The sequence below is a fragment of the Apus apus genome, chromosome 1, assembly GCF_020740795.1.
Source record: "Apus apus isolate bApuApu2 chromosome 1, bApuApu2.pri.cur, whole genome shotgun sequence".
Taxonomy (NCBI): Eukaryota; Metazoa; Chordata; class Aves; order Apodiformes; family Apodidae; genus Apus; species Apus apus.
The window spans coordinates 132,203,816-132,216,252 of record NC_067282.1 but is presented as its reverse complement, the minus strand read 5'-3'; the positions used below and the strand labels follow the sequence as shown (position 1 = coordinate 132,216,252).

General features: G+C 41.4%; 1 protein-coding gene across 17 annotated transcripts in view; it reads right to left on the bottom strand.

The window, feature by feature from the left end:
• The window catches only part of PPFIBP1 (PPFIA binding protein 1), a 55,531-nt gene that overhangs the window by 15,152 nt on the left and 27,942 nt on the right, over positions 1 to 12,437 (bottom strand). For 7 of the 17 annotated variants that reach the window (XM_051609858.1, XM_051609896.1, XM_051609924.1 and 4 more), the window contains 9 exons: positions 11,785 to 11,846; positions 11,005 to 11,089; positions 7,951 to 8,108; positions 6,895 to 7,025; positions 5,310 to 5,363; positions 4,267 to 4,327; positions 3,179 to 3,208; positions 1,826 to 1,997; positions 313 to 345 (listed from right to left, as the gene is read on the bottom strand). In XM_051609858.1, coding sequence (XP_051465818.1) covers positions 313 to 345; positions 1,826 to 1,997; positions 3,179 to 3,208; positions 4,267 to 4,327; positions 5,310 to 5,363; positions 6,895 to 7,025; positions 7,951 to 8,108; positions 11,005 to 11,089; positions 11,785 to 11,846 — 786 coding nt within the window. The remainder of the gene's footprint in view (positions 1 to 312; positions 346 to 1,825; positions 1,998 to 3,178; positions 3,209 to 4,266; positions 4,328 to 5,309; positions 5,364 to 6,894; positions 7,026 to 7,950; positions 8,109 to 11,004; positions 11,090 to 11,784; positions 11,847 to 12,437) is intronic. The other 10 variants (XM_051609868.1, XM_051609906.1, XM_051609944.1 and 7 more) reach the window with 5 other exon arrangements.

Sequence of the window (12,437 nt, the reverse complement as noted above, 5' to 3'; positions counted from 1 at the left end):
CTCTGGTATTTAGACACCACCGATTCTCACCTGCTACCTCTGTTTGTGGGTGACTTTGTGCTCCAAGTTACAGCAAAAGTCTCTGCAAATTAACCCGCAATCTCTCTCATTAGTAGCAGTTACTGACACATGGCACAGCTGACTATCAGCAGAGGGCAGGCGTTACAAGGAAACTCCTTTCAGCGACGGGCAAGATTTTTGAGGCAGAGCTCTGGTGCCTAGCTCTTGTTTTAGAAGTGTGTGGCCACAGCCAGCATTTAGCAGCAGTCACGAGACAGCGCTGGCACAGGCAGACATGCAGGATTACTATACCTAAGGTAGGTGCACTTGCACTTCGACTGCGATCTTCAGATATCCAAACAAGGCACATAACCACACGCAGCACAACGGGAGAGACCACGCAGAGGGACAAGGTAAAACACAGTTCAAAACTTACGTCAGCAAAACACAAGACAAAAGGAGGGAGGGTACATAGGACACATGCGCTACACACGACAGTGAATTCACACAGAGATTAGGATTACCAATTCATTGTTAATCCCCCCCTTCACAAAACAGAAACGCTGTAGGGCTCTGCGGTGGAGAGGGTTAAACAGCACCGCAGTCACTTCGGTGCAGGGAGGTCACTTGCTCCATGACACATTGGGCAGGTGACTCACACGCTCCTGTGAGGCGACAAGTATCTGGGCACCAGCTTTACAGGTGGAAGCACTGAAATCTGGACAACATAAATAACTTACACAAATTCACAGGACCCTAACCTAGATGGCCCATCTTCCAATCCTTTATGGCAGCACCATGTCCTTTGCTTTGTTAGACAAAGTAATTTCAGGGTGAAACAAGTGATTAGACAAAAGCACACATGAAATAAACCAAAGCAAAGAGTCTAACCTTCAGAATAGACTGTACATCTATTCCAAGTAAACTAGCAATTTCCCATGCTGTACGTCACAGGCAAATATGGGCAACGTCTAATAAATGTGTAGGTGTGTTACTTCTTTTGAACAAAGGTCTAAAGTTGTCTTTGAGTAAGGAAGAACAGGAGACTCTTCTGCTCAGCAAAGCAGAAGCTATCTCCCTTCAGGCTTCTGAAAAGCATTGCTAAATTCCTAAATCTCAAGCAAGAGAAAGCCAAAAACTTTAGCAGTAGTTCTGATGCACAGACTCATTTGATGCTTCAGCTGGAACAATGGAAACACCACTACAGCAGAGCAGGGAATGCAAGGAGGGTTTCAGTTGGTGGCAACAGCGACTTCTGCATTAAGCAGAACATGTTGTTTACTTCTTTGCCATGTGCAAATGTCATCAAATGACAATACAAAAACAGCCCCCACCTCCACGTCCAAAAATCAACATGAGCTTGAATAACTTGTCAATCCTGTTCCTGTTGCCACCATCACTTTTGCAAGACTGCTTAAGTACACAGAAAATAAAGAAGACTGAGTGTTGCTGCCTCATATCTGTACATCTGAAAATCTTATAAAGGACAAACTGAGGATGAAGCCAGGGAAAAAAACCCCACAAATCCCATGTATGAACTACTGCCAGACAGCTAACATTTCAAAACAGCAGCAATACATTACAAGGTCCAAGGGGAGACATCACAGCAGAGGCTGAAACAGATCAAATACTCCATTACATCAGTGAAGATTTTTCCCAGAGTTTTTTTTGTTGCTGTTTGGTATTTTTCAAACATTCTATTTAGAAAAAGTGCCACCAAGTCACAGTGAGTCTAAGACTGGCCTTCCTGCTTCTTAGGACTTCTCGCTGCTGTCTAAGACTCTTCAAAATACACAAAATCTGCATGTAGGTGCACAATACTTACCTAGATTGGGGGCACTTGCAGTTCTCTTGTTATTTTTTATCTTGAAAAAGCCTCGTCCAAATGAAGACCTGGCTTTCCGGGTACCAAAACTATCCTCGTCCCCTGTGCCACCATGAGAAGGAGACTTGGGTGGGAGCGTTGCGAAATTATTACCTTCCATGGGAGGTTTAACCTGCTCAAGTAAGGGAAATACAGATTCAATATCAGGGAATTGCAAAAGGCCTTTTGAGAGAGACTGCAAGGTGAATGCTGACAGATACCCTAGAGAGTCCCTCTCATTTGTTACTACAAGAAAAAAGAATGTAAAAGCCATAAAGGAACACATACATAAGGTTTTCATTTGATTATGTTCAGGACTCAGGTTTACTCTCCCTGCCTTCTAAGAGTAACATGTCTTCTTTATGCTGTTTTTGGGGTTCTGCAAGGCTGGCTTAGATGTATAGAAAAGGTAAAAAAACAGTCCTGCAAGGCTTTGAACCTTTCCAACTTTCTAGGATTTCTGTCTACCCCACTGGTAGCCGTAGGGGCAGTGGGAAGCAAAGTGAGAGACCCCCACAGTATAGCAGTTCTCTGCCAAGTTTCAGACAGCCTTTTTTGTCTAACACTGCTCTGCAATTTCAGAATTAATGGATTGACTATGTCCACTGCCAAAGCTGTGGACATTAAATATCAAGCAGTGAGTGTGAATACCAGGACAGACATCAGACACACCAGTTAACAAATTTTAAGAGGTAGTTTTAACCTTGCTGGTTGTTTCACTCTCTCTTTAAAAGAAGGATGCAAATCCATAAACAAATATTATCCTTCAGCTCTTGCAGAATCGATGCAGCATTCAGCCTACACATGGTATCTGAGGTATGTAATCTCTGCTCAGGTTTTCCTATAGGGAATAATTGTTGCATGCCAACTACTGACATACAGTACTGCAGGGTAACTGTTCTGCAATGATAGTCTCTTTAGGAACACAGTTACTACTCAAAGAAAGCCATGTAGAAAGCCAAAGGTTTTTATAGAGCCACTAATCAAAGTTAATTACAGAGTCAGTAAAGTACTTAATAGTTAGCTTTGCTAATTAGTGGTAGAACATGTGGGGGAAACATTAGCTTAGATGGCAACCTTATGCTCAACCAGACTGAAAGATAATCCATGTGTGAGAAGACAGGAACGTGCAAGACACTTCAGGCCTGACACTGAAGTGATGGTGACAACCATCATATACTCCTCGCTATCTTGTCTGCAGGTCTGCTATTCCCCCTCTGGAACTGCAAGCTGTAATTTCACACAACTGAGCCTTCCAGCACCCGCTCACTGTCTGTGTCCATGGACACGCATGGGTGCACGCACACACGTTACCTCTGCTGGCTTCTGTGCAGGGTCTCTGTCCTGTTTGGGAATGATTAAGATGTTTAAAAACTCATTGTTTGGAGCCAGTATTCAATTCATGATGGCTATGCTGAATTGAATTCTGACTGAAATATCCTTCCCTGACTTTTTTTTTTTCAAAAAAAACCCCACAAAAACCCATAAGCCTCTTCAGAGCTGTGTTTCACAGAGATTAATTCTTGCTTTCTTTGAGGTCAGTGAGCTGACATGAAAACACAGTTGCTTCAGTTTACTTTGTAAAGGATTAGCCATGTACAGAATTAGCCACATGCAGTCAGTTAAGACACTAATGGGCACAGCTGACCAGAGCAGGAATCAGACAGGGTAGAAGCCAGGTAGATAAAAGCATCCACAGCCTTCACTCCTTGGCTGCCCAAATGAACCCTAACCCATGAACTTTAGCTTTGGTAACATTTTCAGTCCTGTCAACATCCCTTCTTAGCTGTAAGGCACAGCTCAGCAGCCTGGGTATCAGAGAACTCTGGAGCTTTTAGCAGTTTAGGCTGTCAAAAAAGAGCAGAGGAATTACCTTGATTTGATGACATTGTTAGAGGGGAGCTGCTTTTGGTAATTTCTAAAGTGACCTAAACTGAAGCTATCACCAGACATACAAAAGCTCAGTATTTTGTTCCCAACCATCTAAAACAAAGTCACCCAGATTGCATTTTATAATTCAGTAATTATGGGGCCTTCCAAAATTATTAGCCTTAAACTCAGGTAGGGAGTGTTAGTGGGACTTATTTTCTTCTTGTCTTAAGCCAGAAAAGCAAATGAACTAAAAAATCAAAAAACCTCATGACGACCCTCAGGTAAATGTCTAAATTTCTCATTAAAAAAAAAAAAAAAAAAGTCTATTTTCCAGGACAGATTTTATCTTTTAATGAAATCTGGAAGATGTCACATGTATGTGACCATTGCTAACACATTATGTGAGAAGCCCTACTCTGACTCAGAATTTCTCAGAAGGCAACAGAGCACCAACAGGGTCACTGCCAAAACAGTGCTACACATCACCCCTATTTCTAAGGGGATGGGAGGAAGAGAGAGACCAAACCAACCACTTCAGATGTCTCTTTTCTCAAACTGCTCAGACTGCTGGACTTCTGCAGTGAAGAAGTTCTGAAACAACAACACAAAACCAAGCCAAGTTACTGGAATGAAATCTGCCAAGACAAACATGCTCTCAGGAATCAGCTTTAAAGAAAGCTTTACAATACATGATGAGATATACTAAAACCAAATACATTTTGAATTGAGGCAATCAATGCACTAATCAGAGCCCACACAATCTGACAAGGTACTGTAAGTACTTCCACATCATAATTACTGCTGCTAATCCTTCAGAGACATCATGCCCACCTTTGGATATTTTTGGCTTCTTATTTAATGTTGTATTTTCAGAAGCATAAGCAGAAGTTACACAGGCAAAGGAAGTGATACAAACAAAAGCTATGAAAACTGGTATTTTTAGCAACGGGCTTCTGACTAATTTAGTCCTGAATTTTACAAAGTTACCTATCTTTATACCAATGTAAGGGGAGGAGAATTTGGCTTCAGGAATATTCTTGTGGTACTGACTACATCACTCAAAATAAAACCAGCTGCTGAGCCTCACACTGTGTATCAGACAAGCTCTGTTGACTTAGGCTACTTACTAACAAATTGCTTTGACTCAACTTCAAGCTCATAAATAGCCCCACTGATTTCCCTAGGGAATTACATCTATATGGCAGAAGTTAAAATTATTTTCTCATCATGATCAGTTGATCACGTTTCCCCCACTATCAAAAGAACAAAGCAAACCACGTGCACATGTACTACAGTAACTTGTAAATTTCAAATATATTGACTGTCTACAGCCCAATTAGAGATGCTTCACAATGTTAAAGAAATTAACTGCACATGTGCACAGATTAAGCATTGGAAAATAATTATCACAAAAACATAGGGCATGAGCAGAAAAACTACCATCCCTAAATATCATCTTGGGTAGAATTAGTTGACATGTGTATATAAAATATGTGGGGTGTGCTGGGGGAGTGTTCAAGTCGACAGTCACATATAAATATGTTTCCTAAACAATTTTTATTATGATACCTACGCTGGACTATCACACAGCTGAGTCTCTGGGGAGGAACCTGTTGATCTTCCTTCACTGTAAAAACAAACAAAAAAAAATGTAAGGCATTTAGGGATCCCATCCAAATACCCTGCTGATACAGACACCCTATCATCTCAGCCTGCTTCAATCCTGTTTTCACTTCACTTCAGCTGTTAGGATACTAAGACATGGCAATTTTTTCCCCTCTGTGGTGGCGAGTCTTGTAAAAGATAAAGGACAAAGGTGAGCTTAAGACCTCCAGGAAAGATGACCTGCATTGTAAGCTGGTGACAATACCGTACTATTCAGCTTAAATAAATGCAGAGGTTACAGCCTGTGCAGGGTCTGCAGCAGCACGAAGAAGTCCAGGTCACTGGCTGCCTGTGAGTCACCTACAGTGCCACACATTTTGCTGCAGGTTAGTGCTTTGTTTCTTTTTTTTTCCAAAATGGGACACAGATTAAATCCCTGCTCGTGATGGCTAGAGCTGCATGAGGCACAGCACAGCAGAAATCAGCAAAGCTGGTATTCTGGATAGGATTCTTTCTTTGACTGGAGCTGGAAAAATCACACATGAACTTGTGCTTGCAGTGATTTTTCACATTGAGATGGATGGCTGTTTTAAGCCAATCTTTCCTTGCCTCTGGATTCTTAGTATTTTATAGTAATTTGGATAACGGGATTTGGACCCAGAAGAAAACCCCCTAGCACAGGCTTTGTCTAGCTGCAAGTTCAGTGTGCTTTCCAGAACTCCCTGCAGTGCCAGTCCAGATCTGCAGGGGCCAAGTTTCCTCACCCGGGCCAGGAGGGTGCAGGCTTAGAAACACTGGAGGGAGCTGACAGCCACTTCTCACCCAGGAGGCTATCACTGGGTTCAAGCATGGATGCCCCATGGGTGCCACAGCCCCGGGGTGCAGCCACATCCCCACCTCCACTTCTCTGGAACGCTGTGCGTAGACATTTTGCCAGGATTTCAAAATCTCAGGCAGGGCTCTCAAAAGAGCAAGTGAAGAAATACCTGTGCATTTCTTCATGCCAAAGGATGGCAACAAGGATATTTCTGTCTCTCATATTTTGAAATGCTGCTTGGGATTGCTTGTAGGGCTCCATTAACAGCTCAAGGCTAGAGCCGGACAGTCCTTTTGTTGCAGTTTTGGTGGTACCTTACATCAATCTTTACCAACTGTCAAAAATGTCTGAATGCAGATCATTAGGAATGCATTGCTGACACTATCTCAGCCAGATCTAGATGATGTAAAGCTAGATAAAAATAATGATTCCGTGTCCTTCATTACATTAGATCAGTTTTTCTCTCCTTCTGTTCATTTATTGCAAAGCAGCTGGTATAGAGTATGAGTGCTTCTAGAAGCAGCCACAATCAAATTAATGCTTGATTACTGAAAAAGATTTAATCTCTGCACTTTAAGAACATAAGATTAGTTTGCTATAGCTAGTCAAGTGAATGCTAGTCTTGTTTAACTGACTTAATGATTAGACAATATAATAATTGATAGACTATTAGTCTATCATTAAATCTGACAGAATTTCGGATTTACAGCTGAATAATACATGGAAACAATAATACCTCATTTCGCTTACAGGATCTGGCCTGGGCTGTGTTTTCAGCTTCTCTGCAACAGTTTCTGCGCTCTCAGATGTTGATGAAAAAGAAGGGATTGAAATTTGTAAAATACTGGTGTGGATCTGTAAGGAATTCTACAAAAAATGAATATGTTACACTGTTTTGAGCTGAAATTAGCAGTCATAATGAAAAAAAGAGGAACAGATGAGCTATGAAAAGAAGGACCTGAAGTATTATTTTTCAAGTGTTTTTTTTTCTTTCTATTGTAATACAATTATTTACTGCTTGAAAGATGGCACTGGAGATAAACCATGAATCACTACACAGATAAACTAGAGCACAGACAAAAATCTCACAAGTCTCCCAAAGCTGCCTGCTCAATCTCTCTCTGCCACAGACCACATGAAGGGTAGTTCACTTTTCATGTTTGCTCCCGTCCTTCACCACTCAGAGAATACTAAAAATCTGCTCAACATTTCATTTTTCTTTGTAGTGGGTCCATGCTGCTTAGTTAAGTCAAGACCCTGCTCTGACTCAGAACTTTAAGGCAAGAGATCTATAGTTTTACTACCAGAAAACGTGACTGTAAAAATTAGAGATTGCACCATAACCTACTTACTGTTTAAGTGAATGGATGCAATGATGATTGTATCTCCTTAAATATGACAGGATATATTAATTAAGTTCCAACATGCTTACTTCATGTTGCTGACAAATTAAATGCTGCTCCTAAAACACTTAGGTTTGATATGAAAAGTAATTTCTATTTTTGATAGAAAAAGTAGCTTAGACCCATTCTCATAATAAATACAACTATTTGCTGTCTCCTGATCCCATTTGATCACTAAGAAAAATAAATTTAACTGAACTCAAATGAAACTCCTTAGCAGCTTTCCCAAAAAGCCCCAACATATTCTCCAAAAAGGGACATGACTAAAAACTGTGCAACCCAGAAAAATAATCTTTTCAGAAACTTGAGTTTTGGCATCTGGAATATGAATCCAGCACAAGAAATGTTTTCGAGGACTGATGGCATTAAATAGTAAGAAAAAAAGATACCTCTTCATGAACATTCATGTTAAACTCATCTTGAATTGGAGATGCTGTTACTGGGGTTGGGGATGGACTTTTCTCTGGGTCAGTCAGACTTGGTGTATCCAATAAAACTGTGGAAACAGACCCTGAATTCAAGAAGTCTTCACCGTCACTTTCCTTGCCTGAAGGGAGAGAAGATGGACACTTGTTGGCTTCACTTCTGGATACATCATGACCCCCACTCACACACAAGGCACAGCCAGAGTGCTCATTAATGGGCCAAAAAGGGAAGCAGCTATGATTTTGATTTTTTTTTGAAGACAGACTAAAATAGAAGAAAGGCAGCCATTGTCAAATGTCCCTTTCCAATCCAACCACCACAACATAGCATGGCTGGAGCAAACAGAGGACATACATCTGACAGCAAAAAGCCCAGCAAAATGCCCTCAGGGCATTTCGTGGGATCAGTTTCAACCAGCTGAATAAACTGGAGTAGTTACTTCCTGTCCTGTGTTCTGGAATTTCATACTAAATACTTCTTTTCCCTTATTTACTAGGGAAAGACCAAGGGGTCAAGTCTGAAACATAAGTTATCCCTGTGGTAACTTCAAGTTATCCACAGGAAAAAATGCAGTTCACTGCACAAGAGTCTAACACCATCTTTTATGTGACTGCGTTATGTTTGCAGACTGCTATGAGCTGAGTGTCCCTCATTTAGCTAATGCCCACAGCCCACACCAACCTCTGGCATCCTCTGCTCCCCAGGAAAGATGTGCTGCTCCTGAACTGCCTCAGTACTACCAAAAGGCTTGGATTTCCATACTTAGCTTCAGTACCAGAGTACTGACACCAACAAGAAGAAGTGAAAGGCTCCTAGAACTTTCTAAAAAGTTAGTACAACTTAGCACTCATTGCCAAAGATCTGATACAAATACAAGCCAAAGTCTGTTCACAGCAAAAAACTCTCCTGCCCACTTTTAACTGCCTGAAATCTCTGTCCATGCTTCATGAATTGACCATCAAGTGCCCAGAGACTCTATGTTTTAACATCCTTCTGTCTTGGAAGGCAGAGCACTGCATGAACGAGTGATACCTATTTAAAAAAAACATTCCTCTTCTTCTCCAACACTCAGCATGGTATCTTGCTCTCATCATCACCTTTCCTCTTCCTTCACTGATAATGTGCTCTCCCAACCTTGTGGGTCAAAGACAGGGAGCTGTGTCCTTAGTGCCTTTCAGTGGTTTTCAGGGAGGAAATACCTGTACACACCAAGATCCAAAGCCTACAGACAGTTTGCAGCTCAGCATGCTCTGGCACATGCCAGCTTCCACCTGAGCTTGTGTTCATGACTTTGGAGTAAGAGAAGCTGCTTCCTGAACCCACCGCTGCACCCACTTCAGGGCTGCAGTGCTTGTGAAGGAGCAGGACAGGCAGCTGTAGACCATGGTCGAGGGCTTTCATGTGGCCCTGCAAAGGAGCCAGCACCATCAGGTGTGGAGGTCAGGATCTCCTTGCTGTAGTCGCTGCCTCCCTGCAGGGATAGCCTCTCAAAAGCAAGGCAGAAGCAAAGACGGGCACCAGGAATCTCTCTTTTCCTTGGGTCTCACCCCCGGTATGTCCAGACGAGCTCTGCTCTCCACTTTTCATGCCTTGGCCCAAGACACTTGATCCAAGAGCCCAAACATGAACTCACCACCACAAAAATACATATTTTTTCTCCTCATTAATTTCTGGCCATCGACAATCTTCACTCTTTGAAAGGATCCCTGAGGCTCCTACATCTCCCTCCCAGAAAGGTCATGCACCTCTAGGTGCCCACCCAACAAAAGCCACAAGCCCTTTTCTGTCCTAAAGAAGGTCAAAGTCAATTTGAGGTCTGTGGAAGGTTGGCTTGGCCTTCAGAGGACTCAGTGACAAAGCAGGTTTCCATAACAAGGTAAGAGAACGCCGTGACACACAGATTTTAAGTTGCACATATATTATATGTCCACACATTTATCAGGATGCTAATGTCTAAAATTTGCTGGGGACAGGTCTTTCAGATGACAGCAACCTATAAAATGCAGCTTGAGCACTGACAGAACAGCATGATGCAGGGGGAGCAAAACCACCAGGCCCAGATTATAGCTGTAAAGGGAGATGCTAATTTTGTAACATCGATGTGTTTTCATCTGAAAACCCAGAACCATTTCAGTGTAATATTCTACATGTGTTTCTTCTGATTTTCTTCTAAGGGAGGAGACAGATAGGGTATTCAATGCAATTACATCAAACTAATGACCACCATTTACACACCTTTGGGGATCAGAAGCTCCTGGATCTGGAAACCTCCACCAGCCTTGGAACGTATGGAATGGACCATGACATGTTATGGTATACATTATAGCTACTATTTCAGCCACACAGTTTGGCTCATTATATAGTGGCAGAGCAGGCTTTTTTCTTTGGGGTGTGTGAAAAAAAGAGTGGTATGAAAAACCAGCCCAGCCCCTAACTGCAGGAAGGAAGGAAGGAGAACTATTCCACAGCTGCTGCACATGGTGCTTTGCAAAGGCTTCTTTACATGCCAAAGACACGAGACAGCCCTGGCAGCACATCCACTTTGCTACAGACATTTTTGCATCTCTCAGGCACAGCTATTGCAGCATGTGCAGCAGCTGGGGCAGTGCTGGTTTGGCTTGTAGGAACGTGCATGCTCAGGCACTGCTCTGCTCAGTACCAACCCCTCCCCAAGAATACACGCAAGAGAGGGGAGCAGCAAGTTTTACAAGTTACTGTAGGCGTTTCTGGGGGCTATGGAAAAAGCTTGAGAGCTTACATTCAAACTTATTTTACACGGGGGAAATATGCAATGTGACAATGATAGTTACTACTGCCAGATGGTCAACAGGACAGCACCCAAATGTGCAGCTGTCTGCACAAAAAAGGCAACCTACCAGTTCACAGCAGTTGAAGAACTGGCTTCTACTCTACCTAAGACAGGCCTCCAAAGATACCAAGTCTAAGAGTTGATACAATACTATGAGATGGCACCTAGAATTTAAATGAGAGTTTAAATTTTTTTTATTGTACAATACCTTTTTTACCTTGAGCCAATATCACCATGTCTTGAACTTTCTTGTACCTATTCAGAGATTGCCGAAGCTCTTCTATCTTCCGATCCTAAAATAAAGGGAAGTTGTGACTGTGCTTCTTCCTTTAGCAAATCAAAAATAAGGAATACAAATACTAGATATTCTTCAGTTGAATTGATTGTGAGACTAAAAGAAGCGGGAAGTGTGGCTGCTACAGTATGCAGAACTCTGAGAGGCTCTGAAATATCAAACCTTGTATTTAGCAAAAACTATAATCTGGTTAATCACCAGAATCATCCCAGCCTTGAAAGAGGATTTCAGATCTCTTGTTAAGTCAAAGGTAGAGTATAACAAATTTGCTATGAACAAAAAAAGTAGTAATCAAAGGAATTAGGGCTTTGTTGATCAAAAGAAAACACCCTATGAAATGTGCATGCATATGAATGCACAAAACCATACATGAAGACAATTTATACTTTACATAAAGCCCTTTTGGAAGCACAGCCTGTGATATCTGGTAGGACTTGTAATGGAGCACTTTACAATTTCAGAACACAGTGTAAATTGCAGTCACACTGAACTGACTAACACCACAGTGTAAGGACTCTGTGTACATGCAACAGAGCTCATAAATGCTCAGCTATACTCCCTTAAGGACACTGCAGTGCTTCTGAATACAGCCCACCATTGATTCTTACAATTTTGATTTTTACTTGAATTGTGCCAAGTTCATGTGTGCATATTTTCTTAGAGATTTAACTGAAGAAATAATGACTTTGCTACCTTCTCTTCATTTGCTGCCATTAGAGATTCTACCGCCTTCTTCATTTTCTGTACCTCTATATCTAGAAACACAATACAGTTATCAAACTCAATTTAAATATGACAGTGTAAGGAAATAAGAAAAACAAAAAACCTAGAAGCAACTTGGTATTATCTGAAAATAAACTTACAAATTGAAAGACAAAACACAAACCACTTAAGTTATACTTTTAGATGGAAAGAAATAGAAGAAAACTTTTTCTTCAAAATATTTTTTCTGACATTTTTGTCAATGAAACTATGAAATTCAGGAAAATTCCTTACCCACCCCCCCAGCCTCAGAAAAATGAAAAAGTCAGGAGTGAAACTACTGCTTCACTTTCACTATCTCCCTCTTTCACATAATCAATTAATTGCAAAACAAAAGTCCAAAATATAAAATACTATATTTGGAGTGCAATAAAACACATCCTCATTACAGCAGTCAACAAACACCCCAAATGGCATCTCAAAAACCCACCATACAAAGCAACAGGATTAATGGATATGATGAAGAAAGCATTGTGCAGTGATGCTTAGTCTTAATTCAGTATAGACGTAGAAATGTGGACAGCACAATGGAATGATACAAGTACTTGCTGTGATGAGCAGTCATGCTAGAATACGTAATGTAG